We start from the raw sequence: 18,281 nt of genomic DNA, 5'->3' as shown, positions 1-18,281 counted from the left end.
TTAAGGATTGTGTTTCAAGCTACATATAGAATTGATGATCATTAGCACCTGTTAATACATAATTATGTGACTTCTGAAAGTAATTGGTTGCACCAGATTTTATTTAGGGGCTTCATAGCAAAGGGGGTGAATACATATGCACGCACCACTTTTCCGTCTATTTAATATTATTTATTTTTTTAACAAGTAATATTTGTCATTTCACCTTACCAATTTAGACTATTTTGTGTATGTCCATTACATGAAATCCAACAAAAATCTATTTAAATTACAGGATGTAATGCAACAAAATAGGAAAAGTGCCAAGGGGGATTAATAATTTTGTTAGGCACTATATAATCTTATAACATGTCTATTTTTACAGATTTTTTTCACACCTGCCTGTATATATATATATATATATATATATACCCAATGGTGTATATTCAATTCGCAAGAGGCCAAACGAATCTCACAGGAAACAGCATCCGAGCGAGCGAAATATCGCCCCTCTGTCTCTCTACGTGTGGGCCATCGAATGCACTAAATTGTTTTTGGTATCTTTTAGTTGACACTTAACCTTTCTGATCTCCCCATCCCGGATCCGGGATCGTGAATACAGACTCAAGCTCATTACCATAACGCAACGTTAACTATTCATGAAAATCGCAAATGAAATGAAATAAATATGCCATCTCTCAAGCTTAGCCTTTTGTAAACAACACTGTCATCTCAGATTTTCAAAATATGCTTCTCAACCATAGGAAAACAATCATTTGTGTAAAAGTAGCTACCTAGCATAGCATTTAGCGTTAGCATTAGCGTTAGCATCCAGCACGCAACATTTCAACAAAAACATAAAAGCCTTCAAATAAAATAATTTACCTTTGAAGAACTTCGGATGTTTTCAATGAGGAGACTTTCAGTTAGATAGCCAATGCTCAGTTTTTCCAAAAAGATTCTTTGTGTATTAGAAATAGCTCCGTTTTGTACATCACATTTGGCTACCAAAAAAAACAGAAAATTCAGTCCTCAAAACGCGAACTTTTTTCCAAATTAACTCCATAATATCGACTGAAAACATGGCAAACGTTGTTTATCAATCAATCCTCAAGGTGTTTTTCACATATCTCTTCGATGATATATCATTCGTGGAAGCATGGTTTCTCCTCTCAATCAAATGGAAAAATACTTGCACCTGGCTTTGCGCACCAGTTTCGATGCAGGACACCAGGCGGACACTTGGAAAATGTAGTCTCTTATGGTCAATCTTCCAATGATATGCCTACAAATACGTCACAATGCTGCCGACATCTTGGGGAAACGGCAGAAGGTCTAAGCTTATTCCTGTCGCATTCACAGCCATATAAGGAGACATTAGAAAACAGAGCTTCAGAAATTCTGCTCATTTCCTGTTTGACGTATCATCTTGGTTTCGCCTGTAGAATGAGTTCTGGGGCACTTACAGACAAAATCTTTGCAGATTCTGAAACTTCAGAGTGTTTTCTTTCCAAAAAAAAGAATATGCATAGTCGAGCATCTTTTCGTGACAAAATATCGCGCTTAAAACGGGAACATTTTTTATCCAAAAATGAAATAGCGCCCCTAGAGATGCATTAGACCAAGCAAAGGTGATTTGATGATGTTGAAATGGTCCTGGAATAGTAGAGGCAGCTCCTGTTTTCTTTGCAACTAACTCTCTGTGGTTCTAAATAAATAGTTGTTTCGTGGTCCAAAAATGTCAGAAACATTAAATTGCTTGACCATGCTGTAGGTCATGCAATAACTTTGTGACTTCACCGGACAGATGTTGCTATCTGGTTGTTTGATAAAACAAAGGTGTGTTGAATTCATTCTGCCACTGTGTCTTCTTATTGTCTCGGCTTTTAGGCCTACATATGACGGTCGCAAGGCAAATTAATGAACAGGTTAAAGCAATGCAATTAACACATACAGTAGGTTGTAATAGGTTTTTACCCACACACCGCTACTGTGTACAGTACTAATCAAAAGTTTGGACACACCTACTCATTCAAGGGTTTTTCTTTATTTTCAAATTTTCTAGATTGTAGAACAATACATCAAAACTATGAAATAACACATTTGGAATCATGTAGTAACCAAAAAAGTTTAAGCACATCAAAATATATTATAGATTTTAAATTATTCCAATAGCAACCCTTTGCCTTGAGGACAGCTTTGCACACTCTTGGCATGCTCTCAACCAGCTTCATGAGGAATTACTTTTCCAACAGTCTTGAAGGAATTACGACATATGCTGAGCACTTGTTGGTTGCTTTTACTTCACTCCGCGTCACAACTCATCCTTAACCATCTCAATTGTGTTGAAGTTGGGTGATTGTAGAGACCAGGTCATCTGATACAGCATTCCATCACTCTCCTTCTTGTTCAAATAGCCCTTAAAAGCCTGTAGATGTGTAAATCAAATCTAATCAAATCAAATTGATTTATACAGCCCTTCGTACATCAGCTGATATCTCAAAGTGCTGTACAGAAACCCAGCCTAAAACCCCAAACAGCAAGCAATGCAGGTGTAGAAGCACGGTGGCTAGGAAAAACTCCCTAGAAAGGCTAAAACCTAGGAAGAAACCTAGAGAGGAACCAGGCTATGTGGGGTGGCCAGTCCTCTTCTGGCTGTGCCGGATAGAGATTATAACAGAACATGGCCAACAGTTGAAACTGGAGCAGCAGCACGGCCAGGTGGACTGGGGACATCATGTCAGGTAGTCAGAGGCATGGTCCTAGGGCTCAGGTCCTCCGAGAGAGAGAAAGAAAGAGAGAATTAGAGAGAGCATACTTAAATTCACACAGGACACCGGATAGGACAGGAGAAGTACTCCAGATATAACAAACTGACCCTAGCCCCCCGACACATAAACTACTGCAGCATAAATCCTGGAGGCTGAGACAGGAGGGGTCAGGAGACACTGTGGCCCCATCCGAGGACACCCCTGGACAGGGCCAAACAGGAAGGATATAACCCCACCCACTTTGCCAAAGCACAGCCCCTACACCACTAGAGGGATATCTTCAACCACCAACTTACCATCCTGAGACAAGGCCGAGTATAGCCCACAAAGATCTCCGCCACGGCACAACCCAAGGGGGGGCGCCAACACAGACAGGAAGATCACATCAGTGACTCAACCAAATCAAGTGACGCACCCTTCCGAGGGACGGTATGAAAGAGCCCTAGTAAGTCAGTGACTCAGCCCCTGTAATAGGGTTAGAGGCAGAGAATCCCAGTGGAAAGAGGGGAACCGGCCAGGCAGAGACAGCAAGGGCGGTTCGTTGCTCCAGAGCCTTTCCGTTCACCTTCACACTCCTGGGCCAGACTACACTCAATCATATGACCGACTGAAGAGATGAGTCTTCAGTAAAGACTTAAAGGTTGAGACCGAGTTTGCGTCTCTCACATGGGTAGGCAGACCATTCCATAAAAATGGAGCTCTATAGGAGAAAGCCCTGCTTCCAGCTGTTTGCTTAGAAATTCTAGGGACAATTAGGAGGCCTGCGTCTTGTGACCGTAGCATACATGTAGGTATGTACGGCAGGACCAAATCAGAGAGATAGGTAGGAGCAAGCCCATGTAATGCTTTGTAGGTTAGCAGTAAAACCTTGAAATCAGCCCTTGCCTTGACAGAAAGCCAGTGTAGGGAGGCTAGCACTGGAGTAATATGATGAAATTTTTAGGATCTGGTCAGGATTCTAGCAATCGTATTTAGCACTAACTGAAGTTTATTTAGTGCTTTATCCAGGTAGACGGAAAGTAGAGCATTGCAGTAGTCTAACCTAGAAGTGACAAAAGCATGGATTAATTTTTCTGCATCATTTTTGGACAGAAAGTTTCTGATTTTTGCAGTGTTACGTAGATGGAAAAAAGCTGTCCTTGAAACAGTCTTGATATGTTCTTCAAAAGAGAGATCAGGGTCCAGAGTAACGCCGAGGTCCTTCACAGTTTTATTTGAGACGACTGTACAACCATTAAGATTAATTGTCAGATTCAACAGAAGATATTGGGTCATTGTCCTGTTGAAAAACAAATGATAGTCCCACTAAGCGCAAACCAGATGGGATGACGTATCGCTGCAGAATGCTGTGGTAGCCATGCTGGTTAAGTGTCAATCACAGACAGTGTCAATAGCAAAGCTCCCCGACACCATCAAACCTCCTCCTCTGTGCTTCATGATGGGAACAACACATGCAGAGATTATCCATTCATCTACTCCGCGTCTCACGAAAACACTGCGGTTGGAACCAAAAATCTCACATTTGGAATCATTAGACCAAAGGACAGATTTTCGCTGGTCTAATGTCCATTGCTCGACCAAGCAAGTAAGTCTCTTCTTCTTATTGGCGTCCTTTAGTAGTGGTTTCTTTGCAGCAAATTGACCATGGAGGCCTGATTCACGCAGTTTCTTCTGAACGGTTGATGTTGAGATGTGTCTGTTACTTAAACTCTGTGGAGCATTTATTTGGGCTGCAAATAAATGCTTCATAGAGTTAGCTCCTGTGGAGTCCCAAGAAAAGCTTGACTAAAATAGCTTGTTTGAAATCTTTTTTTTTAGCATTTGTTATACGAGATACGCTATTCAAACAGGGATGCAAGCTTGCTCTTGTTTTCTGAATGTTAAATACAACAGCTAAAATACTCACAGGGAGTTTGAAAGAAGAGAGACAATGTTTGGTTTTGATCGATTATGGGTTTAAATAACAGCTATAACCTATGTTCCCTCAAATGTTTTGGGGCACCGAGCAATTTTTTGGGGGGGAAACTTGAACATTGTTAGAATTTGGAGCAACATTTAGGCTGTACCCTTACAGTTTTAAACAGTGGCCAATAGACTATTGTGGCTATTTGAGCATATCATAGGCCTGCAAGCAAAACTAATAAAGCGAATACCATAAATCCTCTAAAGGATCGGTGGGTCCCCCACGGGACGGTTGAGCTAACGTAGGCTAATTTGATTATCATGAGGTTGTAAGTAACAAGAACATTTCCCAGGACATAAGCTTTCTGCCAACATCAGATATGTCTTAATACTTGTTAATCTAACTGCACTGTACAATTTACAGTAGCTATTACAGTGAAATAATAGCATGATTTTGTTTGAGGAGAGTGCACAGTTATGAACTTAAATTTATTAATAATCCAATTAGAAACATTTGGGCAGTCTTGATACAACATGTTGAACAGAAATGCAATGGTTTATTGGATTAGTCTAAAACTTTGCACATACACTGCTACCATCTAGTGGCCAAAATCTAAATTACACCTGAGCTGGAATAATACATTATGGCCTTTTTCTTGCATTTCAAAGATGATGGTACAAAAAAAGCATGTTTTTTTCATTGTATTATCTTTTACAATATCTAGTGTTATATTCTCCTACATTAATTTCACATTTCCACAAACCTCTAAGTGTTTCCTTTAAAATGGTATCAAGAATATGCATATCCTTGCTTCAGGTCCTGAGCTACAGGCAGTCAAATTTGGGTATGTCATTTTAGGCTAAAAATGAAAAAAGGATAACATTTTCACATGGGAATAGCTTTTGATTTATATGATATAGCCTAAAGTAGGCTATATGTGGTGTTCAATGCAGGCCTATATTGCATGAGACTTTAAAAAAACAAACATTTTGCCATTAGTCCATGAATTGGTCTGTAACACCATGGGCCAAATAGGTGAGTGTAAATGAAATTGTTTTGTATGACGCAAGAAACCACTTTACAAAATACAATTAATTGTTATTACCATACAGAAAATTAGACAATGTAGGCTACCCCTCTGCCTATTGGTTTATTAGCATATTCAAACCTGTCTCAAAATACAACCCTTCCCTTTTAATTTAGACAAGCTTTAATTTAGACTGGCTTTTCAAAGACAGCTTGAAATGTAGCCTTCACGTTTTGTGCTCTTGTAGAAAGCAGTAACTCCACACTGCTGATCTATACTTATCTATAACTAGGCTAGTAACCCGCTAACGAGCAAAGAATATCAACAAATGTGCACACGTGAGGCTCTGATCTGAAATCTCGCAGGTGATTGAAACACTTATCAGTGAAGTTCAACCTAGAGGGAACATTGCCATAACCATTCAATCTTTGTGAAGAGAAGCGGAAGACTGGCCACTGCATCTTATTCTAGTCCAATAGCCTATGATTCAAGCATGTCATTACAATGATGAAGATAAGGACAACGAAACATAGGCAATTTTTATTAAACTGTTGCGAGTGAGGAAGGAATGAAGGAACAAACAATAGAGAGAGAAACAGGAACTAGCCTAATACCCACATCGCACAACATTAGCAGAAATATTAGTGCATCAGCCTACTAATTCTTGCATTTGCAAAAAGTCATCAACGTACGGGCATTTCGTAATTTCTTTACCCAACTCTTAACCTAAATCAATGTTTTTGTTGATTTCATGTTGAATTCACACTATTTGCCAACTCAAACAAATGTAAATCAAAACTGAAGTCTGTGCCCAGTGGGGACATAACTACAGTGCCTTCAGAAAGTCTTCACACCCCTTGACTTTTTCCACATTTTTCTGTGTTACAAAGTGGGATTAAAATGTATTTAATTAAAAAAGAATTGTCAACCATCTACACAATGTCAAAATGGAACAAAACTTTTAACATTTGTAAAAAAAATAAAATAAGAAAAATAAGACGGCAATATTTCTTGATTAGATAAGTATTCTACTCCCTGAGTCAATACATGTTAGAATCATCTTTGGCAGTGATTACAGCTGTGAGTGTTTCTGGGTATGTCTCTAAAAGCTTTCCAAATCTGGATTGTGCATTTTTTGCAGTCCAACTTTAGTGCCTTGTTGCAAAATGTTTATTCTCTACAGGCTTCCTTCTTTTTACTGTCATTTACGTTAGTATTGTGGAGTAACTACAATGTTGTTGATCCATCCTCCATTTTTTCCTATCACAACCATTAAACTCTCTGTTTTAAAGTCACCATTGGCTTCATGGTGAAGTCCCTGAGCGGTATCCTTCCTCTCCGGCAACTGAGTTAGGAAGGACGCCTGTACCTTTGTAGTGACTGGGTGTATTGATACACCATTCAAAGTTGAATTAATAACTTCCTCATGCTCAAAAGGATATTCAATGTTTTACCCATCTACCCATGGGTGCCATTCTTTGTGAGGCATTGGAAAACATCTCTAGTCTTTGTGGTTGAGTCAGTGTTTGAAATTCACAGCTCGACTGAGGGACCTTACAGATAATTGTATTTGTGGGGTACAGAGATCAAAAATCATGTTAAACACTATTATGAGTCTTTCTAGTCCTGAATGTATCTAGGCTTGCTTGTTGACTCAAGACATTTCAGCTCCTTGTTTTTCAATGATTTTGTAAAAATTAATTAGGGAAACCTTGCTTTTGAATGACACTTCCGGTTTTGGTAGGAAATACCAGGTTACCTTGGAGAAAAGTGATTTATTCCTCGGGATGTAATATTTTTTACATGCCAGGAACATTTTAAACCGTAATAGTGACTACACCCATGGATCCACTTAAGAGGAGGGTGTTTAAGAGCTGATCAAACATCAGAGCAAAGCTAGGCCTATTAGAATGTCATGCCCGCAAACTTTGACTTTGAAGATGGTAGCGTTCTCTGCATATTACAAACCCCATAGAAGCTTGTGACCAGTCTGACACCAACTCAATCTCTGAACTGGTTTGAGTTCTAATCAGACTTGTGATTCCAATTCTCCCTCATTAGATTATTGTGCCAAAAAAAAGACTCACAGGGAATTTGTCAAGGCTTTTATTGAGTAATTCTAAGGACTCAAGATACTCAAAATAATTAATGACAGTATCATCAGTACTGCTGGCTGATCCAGCTGTCTGACCATTTTAATGAGCAGAGGGTTGTTCTCTAACCCCATGGGACCCTGTGTTCTTGTATCTTGCAGGGGAAGTTTACGAGCCCAATCCCTGCGAGAATGGGGCTGCCTGCCTCAATGTTCTGGCTGACGAATCCTTCTCATGTGAGTGTTGCACTGGTTTTTCAGAACCTAAACTTGTCTTAGTAGTGTGGAGATTGGTAAGTGAGATCAGAAACACTTGCTGAAATGACACAGGTGTCAACTGTGATTGTGTGTGCATGAGTCAAAAGTTTTAGAACACCTACTCATTCAAGGGTTTTACTTTATTTTTTACTATTTTCTACATTGTAGAAAAATAGTGAAGACATCAAAACTATGAAATAACACATGGAATCATGTAGTAAGCAAAAAAGTCTTAAACAAATTAAAATATATTTGTTGGCTGCTTTTCCTTCACTCTGCGGTCCAACTCTTCCCAAACCATCTCAATATGGTTGAGGTCGGGGATTGTGGGGCCAGGTCATCTGATGCAGCACTCCATCACTCTCCTTGTTTGTACATTAGCCCTTAGGTGTGTTGGGTCATTGTCCTGTTGACAAACAAATTATACTCACACTAAGCCCAACCAGATGGGATGGCGTATCACTTCAGAATGCAGTGGTAACCATGCTGGTTAAGTGTGCCTTGAATTATAAATAAATCACAGACAGTGTCACCAGCAAAGCACCCCCACACCATAACACCTCCTCCAAATTAAATCAAACCATGCTGTACAGTGGGAAATAAACATGCAGATATCATCCCTTCACCCACACCATGTCTCACAAAGACACAGCGGTTGTGGTAACTCTGGGTCTTCTATTCCTGTTGGTCCTCATGAGAGCCAGTTTCAGCATAGCGCTTGATGTAGAAAATAGTAAAAATAAAGAAAAACGCTTGAATGTGTAGGTGATCTAAAACTTTTGACCGGTAGTGTATATCAAAACCCATCATGGCGCCGTGGATTGTTGGTGGTTATGGATTGAAGTCTTGCGTCCCGCGTCTGTCGGTATGGTGTCAATGGTATCATATTTAACGGCTCTATGTTTGAATTGTTAAGATGGTGTCCCATCTGGTGTGTGGCAGCTTGTCTCCTTGACTTCTGATGTGCCCACCCTTCCCCCATCACCCCTGCCTGCTCTCCTCATGACAGTGAGACCCTTAATCCAAATTGACATGCTTCAGTCATCTGTACATGCCCATCCTAGAGATATAATATTTTCCTGCAAATTTGCCTCTCTCCTGCTCGATTTTGTGCTGCCTCTTTTTTTTGCCACCCTTCCTCTGCCTTTGCATCCCTCTCACTCACGCCATCTCTCCCTCCCTCCCGTGTGTATGTGCTTTATGTTTTATATACACATATGGCTATAAAAGTTATGAAAATGTACATGCGTGAAGCTACTGTAGGTCTTTGACAAAACCACATGTTAGTCAGAATGCAACTACTGTGACTTTTAGAGAAGTGGAAAGCAGCAGCTGACTGGCATTTGCATATTATAACAGCTTTTACAAGTAATTTTTGCAGTCAACACAATATTGCCTTTTGTCTGTTCTCTATTTATGTGGAATATTCTGCAAAGTGCATTTGGAAACACAATAAATCCATTGTGGAAAGTATTTTCAGAATACTGCTGAACAGCACAATAGCTCCCGTATGACATTTGGAGTCTGCCTTGTCCTTAACTCTCTGGGGAAGCTCTGTAGCATCTGACAGATTCAAATCATATCAAATCAAATTGTATTAGTCACATGCACCAAATACAACAGGTATAGATAGACCTTACAGTGAAATGCTCACTTACGAGCCCCTAAACAACAGTGCATTTTCCAAAAAATATGGATAAGAATAAGAGAAAAGTAATTAAAGTTCAGCAGTAAAAAAATATAGTATATACATAAAGGGGGGTGCTGGTACAGAGTCAATGTGGGGGGCACTGGTTAGTTGAGGTAGTATGTACATGTAGGTAGAGTTATTAAAGTGACTATGCATAGATGACAGAGAGTGGCAGGGGTGTGGAGGGGTTGGGGGGGGGCAAAACAAATAGTCTGGGTAGCCATTTGACAAGATGTACAGGAGTCTTATGGCTTGGGGTAGAAGCCTTATGGCTAGGTCCAAGAAGCCTCTTGGACCTAGACTTGGTGCTCTGGTATTGCTTGCCGTATGGTAGTAGAGAGAACAGTCTATGACTAGGGTGGCTGGAGTCTTTGACATTTTTTAGGGCCTTCCTCTGACACCGCCTGGTATAGAGGTCCTGGATGGCAGGAAGCTTGGCCCCAGTGATGTACTGGACCATTCGCACTACCCTCTGTATGGCCTTGCGGTCGGTGCCCGAGCAGTTGCCATACCAGGCAGCGATGCAACCAGTCAGGATACTCTCGATGGTGCAGCTGTAGAACCTTTTGAGGATCTGATGACACATGCCAAATCTTTTCAGTCTCCTGAGGGGGGATAGGTTTTGTCATGCCCGCTTCACGACTGTCTTGGTGTGCTTGTACCATGTTAGTTTGTTGGTGATGTGGACACCAAGGAACTTGAAGCTCTCAACCTGCTCCACTGCAGCCCCGTCGATGAGAATGGGGGCGTGCTCGGTCCCCTTTTTCCTGTAGTCCACAATCATCTCCTTTGTCTTGATCACGTTGAGAGAGAGGTTGTTGTCCTGGCACCACACGGCCAGGCCTCTGACTTCTTCCCTATAGGCTGTCTCGTTGTTGTCGGTGATCAGGCCTACCACTGTTGTGTCATCGGCAAATTTAATGATGGTATTGGAGTTGTGCCTGGCCGTGCAGTCATGAGTGAATAGTGAGATTCTTAGCTCTGCCTGGAATAAATGTGAGCTTTGAGACCTTGACATGTCATCCAAATAACATATGGGCTTGTAGGAGACTGTATTTGATGCACCAGAACAAAAATTTAAGAATGATATGTTAAAACGCGGCGGGAGTGAATTAGCTCTACTGTGCCTGTGACAAAAGATCTCCAAATCCCCTTAGTGTGCATCTATGTTTGTCATCTGTAATTTTCTTCCGAAATTTACAATGATTTGAAATGATTCAAACACGAAATGGATGTATCCCATTGCATTAAATGATGCGTTCACTTCTGTTGCAATTCATTTCGCATACGGTGCTAACACCATGAGGCACCACAGCCATATCACACTGAATGTGGATACAAACACAATTGTTTTATTGCCATGTGTAGATGGGATGTTCCTCATTAAATTCACCTCAGGTAACTTTGCAAGCAGCTGCTCCAACATGATCTTTACGTGGAACGGACAGTGATATTGAGCACCTCCAAGCTGACATGCGATTGGTTTCTCACGTAGACACTTCAAAGCAGATGTAGAAAACGTATTGATTGAAAGTAGAAGACCGATGATCTTTCACACTCAGGAAGTGGATGTGTGACTATTGGTATGAGATGAAATGGAGAAAGCATTCTTCTAGTCTGTCACAGAAATGTTTTTTCTTTGACCTTTTTTTTATGCTCAGAAGGCCAATTTGACACTCAATTTTACATTTGGTCTTTGGACACATTTGCAAATGTTATTTTTACTTGCAAATCATTATAATTTGGTTGCAAGATGTTTAAAATACATTTAATGAATCCCTAATACGAGGCAGATGAGTAGTAACAGAGACTCAAAGCTCATTCCCTATAGTGCAGTATGTTCATTATTTTACTAATGCCACATGTCAACATAGGAGCTAGTGGTTTTTGGATGGCTTACCCATCACTTCTACAGTGCTGACAAGACTGGAAAATGGAAAGGATGAAGACAGAAACAGAGAGCCATTGTTTCTTATTCAACCGGGTACAGCGCGGAAGCATCAAACAACCTTGCGTGTGTGAATGAGTGTGTGCAGGCATGTAACTTATGGGGGGGACAGCGGGGTCATGACCTTCCCCTATATTAGAGACGGACTAATTTGACCCCCTCAATAATAGAACATGATGAACTTGTTGGATTGGAAATTATTTCCCCACCGTAACTATTGGCTTTCTGTGTTTTTACAGTACACAGTACTACTAATTCATAATTTTATGATTGGATCCCCCCAGCCACAAATTATGCTTTTGGTTTGGCACGTTCCTCAGAGGCCGTGGCTTGTGAAGTAAAAGTTGTGCATGGCTTGTATGGAGAGGGAGAAATAGCTCCTATCTTTCTCTCTCCCGCCTCTCTTTTTAGCAAACCCTTCATTCGGTGAGATATGGTACAAATAAAGAAGTACAGTCACATTTAACATGGTAAATTCATAATCATAAATAAGAAAATCATATTTTTCCAATTGATAAAGTTTCTATTGTGAAGTGAAAAGACGTGCATCTCACATGAGCACTTTCTCAAAACAAGTGGTAATTGGTAATGGTTATATTGGGCTCAATTTTGTGAGTTCAGAGACAATGTTGGTAGTATTATAAACTTTAGTTCAACTGGTTTTCTAATAGGCGACACAATTAGAGAAGGGCTGTTTCTCTGAACCTCAGGAAGTAGGCTCAATCAAGCCTGTTTCTCTCCCCGCACAGCAGCATTCACCTATCCTTATGTTCAGTATGTTTAGAAAAAACATAATGTGATTGCTCACTCCTCATGCTAATGCTTAAAGCACTCCTCATGTTAATAGTCATCCTAAGAATACTTCCAGAACCACATTTATGATTTATTTTAGTTGAGAAGATCGACATAAAAAATTGACAGAGATGCATAGGAGTAAGCTGGTTTATTCATCCTTTGTGATTTTTTTCTTCTTGATTTCAATATGGAAGGGAAACCAGGTACTGGTGTTTGTATGTACTGCTCGTTGATGAATTAAAGGTATTCTTATACAATATTTTTGTTTAACAATAGTAGCAGTTCATTGAATTCATCCCCCATGGTGAAAGGCGGGGCATGACTGAAAACATTTGCGAAGAACTGATCTAGCTACTGTTTAGCATAAATACAGATGGGCAACCCATAGCTTATTGTATGCTACATCAGTTGTGATACAGGTGTTAATGCTTATTGCTAAATAACACACCATCCTTATAATATGGACTATTATGTTGTTCATTTTACTCAATTTTGCAAAGGAAAATTATACTCTAATGGTCTCACCATAATTTTATCTCAATTCATTTTGGACTAGAAAAGTCACTAAGGCTGCGTTCAGTATGAAGAAAGGTAATGCAACGTTCAACTAAACAGAAACAGTGCTGTTCTGAGTGACCAGTTGAAAAACTGGGAGGGGTTAGGTTGTGGGTTCAAAATGCACCGCTGCCCTTCAAGCTTCAAGCCACACCCACCAAACGGAGCAAACGTAGGCTACCTCTGTTCAAGAACTTTGAAGAACATTTTGGGGAAACTTGATGTTAATTTCAAGCCATTACGCAACGTAGCAATGTTCAATTAAACTGAACGCACCTCAAAACGGACTTTCTCACAGTCAATCTACTACCAACAACAGTTGAAAGTAATACCAACATTAGTCGTATTTCAGTTGTGTTTGGGATATATTGAAAACATTTTCAGGAAAGATTTGGAAGTAATTTACCTTCAAAATGTACCACCTATTTCTTAACATTTTCATATGTGAGTTCCAAATATCTCTAACGGACGTCCCAGCATGAGTTGTTTTACGCACGTGATGTCACAATGCACTCTATGTTCCAAACTGTGATTATTAGGCAACAGGACAGTTAACATACGCTGTCTGCTAATTATCTATAGGCTTTCAACTTGTCAATTTAAAATGATTTTCTAACACCAGTTTCATTTGAGGTGTGTTCCGCCTCCTCATTAATTTACATAGAAGTAGCCCATTTCATGTATGAGGCTTTACTGAGATGGACAAACTTCTCTCTTCGAGCACCAGCCCATGCACTTCACCAATGTTTGCACAGATCAAGTATGCAGATATTTGTGCAGTCTTGCACGAATTTGAAAATTTTCTGGCAGGTGCTCGCATTGCCTTGTTGTTTTCCTTACAACTAATAACTTTGGACATGTGTGCGTTCCTACCAAAGCAAGTTCCATATTTTCTGTATATCGTGTTGTCGTTTCTACTGTAGGCGCATATATACGCATACTGTAGGTGCATGCAAAGCATGTAGAGAGAGGTCTGCAATTTTTATCATAGGTACACTTCAACTGTGAGAGACGGAATCTAAAACAAAAATCCAGAAAATCACATTGTATGATTTTTAAGTAATTCATTTGCATTTTATCATTATATTTCATTTTGTGTGACTCAAGCTCTGAAATCGGAGTAGATAGTCAGAGTGAATTTACTAGCTACCTCTCTCAATATTTGTTGCAGTGAAATTCTATTGAAATGGATACTTGCATATTGGAGTCTTTTGTTAAGACATGTAGCTAGCTAGCTAGCTAAACAATGAACCATAATCCAAACCTATGAATATGAATATGCAGGTAACTAACCAATCAGGTAGCTAACCAAACAATGAACCATAATCCAAACCTATGAATATGAACATGAATATGTATCACGTTCTAACCATAGTTCTCTTATTTTATTCTTTGTTTTAGTATGGTCAGGGCGTGAGTTGGGGTGGGCAGTCTGTTTGTTTTTCTATGTTGGTTTTTGTGTTCGGCCTAGTATGGTTCTCAATCAGAGGCAGGTGTCGTTAGTTGTCTCTGATTGAGAATCATACTTAGGTAGCCTGGGTTTCACTTTTGGTTTGTGGGTGTTTTTTTTCCGTGTGAGTGTTTGGTCTACACGGTACTGTTTCGGTTTTCGTTCGTTCACTTTATTGTTTTGCATTTCAGTGTTCAGTTCGTTTCATTAAATATTACATCATGAACCCTTACCACGCTGCGCTTTGGTCCTCCTCTCTTTCTCCCAATGACAACCCTTACAATATGCAGGTAGCTAACCAATCAGGTTCAATGTTAGCTAGCTGACATTAGTACACTTTAACTTGAAATGAAACCAGGTTACCCATACACATCATGGATGGAAGCTTCTCCCTCTCACAGATGCCATGGTTTCCCTTAGTCTGAAGATGTATTCTGGAGACAGGGGTTTTCTCCATCTCCTTATCGATCATACTCTAATTCCACTGATTTCAAAACTTGGTCCTCCAGAAAGTGGAGAGCTACACTTATGCAGATCTACTATGCGATATAAATGCAAAATAATCCTGCATTAAACAGGATTACCTACACATACTTACCAGCTCAAATAGACAGAGGCATGTTATATGGCAGACCAATCTGAACTCATCGCTCGTCATGTTAATCAATCAAATTTATTAAGGTCTTTTTAAACCAGCCGATGTCACAAATTGCTATACAGAAACCCAGCCTAAAACCCCAAACTAAACAATGCAGATGTAGAAGCACAGTGGCTAGGAAAAACTCCCTAGAAAGGCAGGAACCTAGGAAGAAACCTAGAGAGGAACCAGGCTCTGAGGGGTGGCCAGTCCTCTTCTGGCTGTGCCAGGTGGAGATTATAACAGAACATGGCCAAGATGTTCATAGATTACCAGCAGGGTCAAATAATAATAATCACAGTTGTTGTAGTGGGTGCAACAGGTAAGCACCTCAGGAGTATATGTCAGTTGGCTTTTTATAGCCGATCATTCAGAGTTAGAGACAGCAGGTGAGGAATTGAGAGAGAGTCAAAAACAGCAGGTCTGTGACAGGGTAGCAAGTCCGGTGAACAGATAGGGGTTCCATAGCTGCAGGCAGAACAGTTGAAACTGGAGCAGCAGCAGGTGGACTGGGTACAACAGGTGGACTGGGGACAGCAAGGAGTCATCAGGCGAGGTAGTCCTGGGGCTCAGGTCCTCCAAGAGGAGAGAATAGAAAATGAGAGAGAGTTCGAGGGAACATACTTACTTTCACACAGGACACCAGATAAGACAGGAAGAAAACTCCAGCTATAACAGGACTGTGGACTTTTCCATGTGAATATTAAAGTCACCAAATATTTGAATATTGTCTGCCATGACTACAAGGTCCAATGGGAATTCAGGGAACTCAGTGAGGAACGATGTATATGGCCCAGGAGGCCTGTAAACAGTAGCTATAAAAAGTGATTGAGTAGGCTGCATAGATTTCATGACTAGAAGCTCAAAAGACGAAAATGCTGTCATTTTGTAAATGTTAGCAACACCTCTGCCTTTGCGGGATGCGTGGGGATATGGTCACTTGTGTAACCTGGAGGAGAGGCCTCATTTAACACAGTAAATTCATCAGCTTTAAGCCAAGTTTCAGTCAGGCCAATCACATCAAGATTATGATCAGTGATTAGTTCATTGACTATAACTGACTGCCTTGGAAGTGAAGGATCTAACATTAAGTAGCCCTATTTTGAAATGTGAGATATCACAACCTCTTTCAATAATGACAGGAATTGAGGTCTTTATTCCAGTGAGATTGCTAGAGCGAACACCGCCATGTTTATTTTTCCCCATCCTAGATCGAGTCACGGACCCGGCCTCAATGGGGAGAGCTGAGCTGACTATGCTAGTGGCAGACTCCACTAAGCTGGCCTGCACCATATCTCATTGTGGAGCTAGAGGTGTTAGAGCCCTGTCTATGTTCATAGATAAGATGAGAGCACCCCTCCAGCTAGGATGGAGTCCGTCACTCCTCAGCAGGCCAGGCTAGGTCCTGTTAGTGGGTGAGTCCGAGAAAGAGTGCCAATTATCTACAAATTCTATATTTTGGGAGAGGCAGAAAACAGTGTTCAACCAGCGATTGAGTTGTGCGACTCTGCTGTAGAGCTCATCACTCCCCCTAACTGGGAGGGTGCTAGAGACAATTACTCGATGACAAAACATATTTCTAGCTGATTTACACGATGAAGCTATGTTGCACTTGGTGACCTCTGACTGTTTCATCCTAACATCATTGGTGCCGATGTGGATAACAATATCCCTATACTCTCTACACTCACCAGTTTTAGCCTTAGCCAGCACCATCTTTAGATTAGCCTTAATGTTGGTAGCCCGGCCCCCTGATAAACAGTGTATGATCGCTGGTACATTCTTTTTTAAGTCTAATACTGCGGGTCGCCAATGACTAGGGTTTTCAGAGCTAATAGTGGGAGGCTACGGCGTTTCAGACCCCGTAATGGGTGGAGGAGCGACCAGCTCAGTCTCTGACTCCAACTCGCTGCCTAATGGGTAAAACAGGTTGAACGTTTCTGTTGGATGAATGACCGACACCAGTTAAGCATTCCTACAGCATTTCCTTCCAGAAGCCATTAGAAAATTGTCCGGCTGCGGGGACTGTGCAAGGGGATTTATACTACTATCTGTACCTATTGGTGGCACAGACACTGTTTCATCCTTTCATACACTTAAAGTACCCTAACGATTGTGTCTGAAGCTGGGCTTGCAGCACTGCTATCCTCACCATGAGGCTCATAAGGTTCTCCTGTATATTATGAGTACAGCGATTGTAACTAGAAGGCATAATGCTAAAGTTACTACCATGTCCAGATAAAGCGTCCTGGGTGAAAAAGTTGAATGAACCAACTAGGCTTGTAATTCAACAATTGTATTTGTATTTACAGATTGTATACAAGTTCGTTATTAAAGCACATGAAAGTGGTCCTAAAAAAAACTTTACCTTCTAATGGCTCTCCTGTGAGGTAGTGACCAGAGTCACATGTTTCTAAAAAAAACAAGCCAAATCACAAAAAAGTGTCCGAACCCTTTTATAACACTCCATTTACAGAAAATAAGATTTACTTCACAAGTTGGAAAATTATTTTTTAAATGGAAAATACCAATATGGCGTAATGCGTTGGCACCCAGGTGCTAACGTGTCTCCCTCCTCAGTGAATGAATAACATCAACGGATGAATCGGCAATAGAAACTAGATAGAAACTGATAATTGTGCACAACTTTATTTTAATTTCAATTAACTGAATAATGAGAATGAAGAGGGTGAAGAGGGTCACTGAATTGTAAGAATTGTGGCAGCAGCACGTCCTTCTCTTGCTCTTCCCCATGTACACAACAGCTCACACCCGGGAGAAAGACACCTCGTTTCCCTTTCTACTTTGTCAGAAGAAGATGTAACTGGACTGTATTACTTACTAAAACTCTAGTACTAATCAAATCAACAAATCAAATTTATCAAATGTATTACACTGTTTTTATTGTAAGAGATATTAAAATAGACGAGAACTACGTGTTGCGGTATGCCTTTGCAGAATAATGCAAAACATATCCTTGACTAACTTTTCATGGATATATTTTTATTAATATTTCCATTTTTTAAATGCATTATTTTCACAGATATATCTTTATGCAATGCATCCTTCACAATTGGTTATGCACTGTTTATTAAACATATTTATCAAATGTTGGTGCTTACCTTTACTGCAATTCATTTGACCTCTATCATTAATTGAATCTACAAATAAAATGT

At 40.3% G+C, this 18,281-nt stretch overlaps 1 protein-coding gene across 4 annotated transcripts in view; it reads left to right on the top strand.

Annotated features, from left to right (window-relative positions):
* edil3a (EGF-like repeats and discoidin I-like domains 3a) overlaps positions 1–18,281 on the top strand; it is a 247,730-nt gene that overhangs the window by 27,706 nt on the left and 201,743 nt on the right. For 2 of the 4 annotated variants that reach the window (XM_036935506.1, XM_036935505.1), the window contains exon 2: positions 7,935–8,009. The exons of the other annotated variants lie outside the window; for them this stretch is intronic. In XM_036935506.1, the coding sequence (XP_036791401.1) occupies positions 7,935–8,009 (75 nt within the window). The remainder of the gene's footprint in view (positions 1–7,934; positions 8,010–18,281) is intronic. 4 annotated transcript variants of the gene reach the window in all.

The sequence above is a fragment of the Oncorhynchus mykiss genome, chromosome 11 (assembly GCF_013265735.2).
Source record: "Oncorhynchus mykiss isolate Arlee chromosome 11, USDA_OmykA_1.1, whole genome shotgun sequence".
NCBI classification, from domain to species: Eukaryota; Metazoa; Chordata; class Actinopteri; order Salmoniformes; family Salmonidae; genus Oncorhynchus; species Oncorhynchus mykiss.
This window is presented reverse-complemented; position numbering and strand designations above follow the sequence as displayed.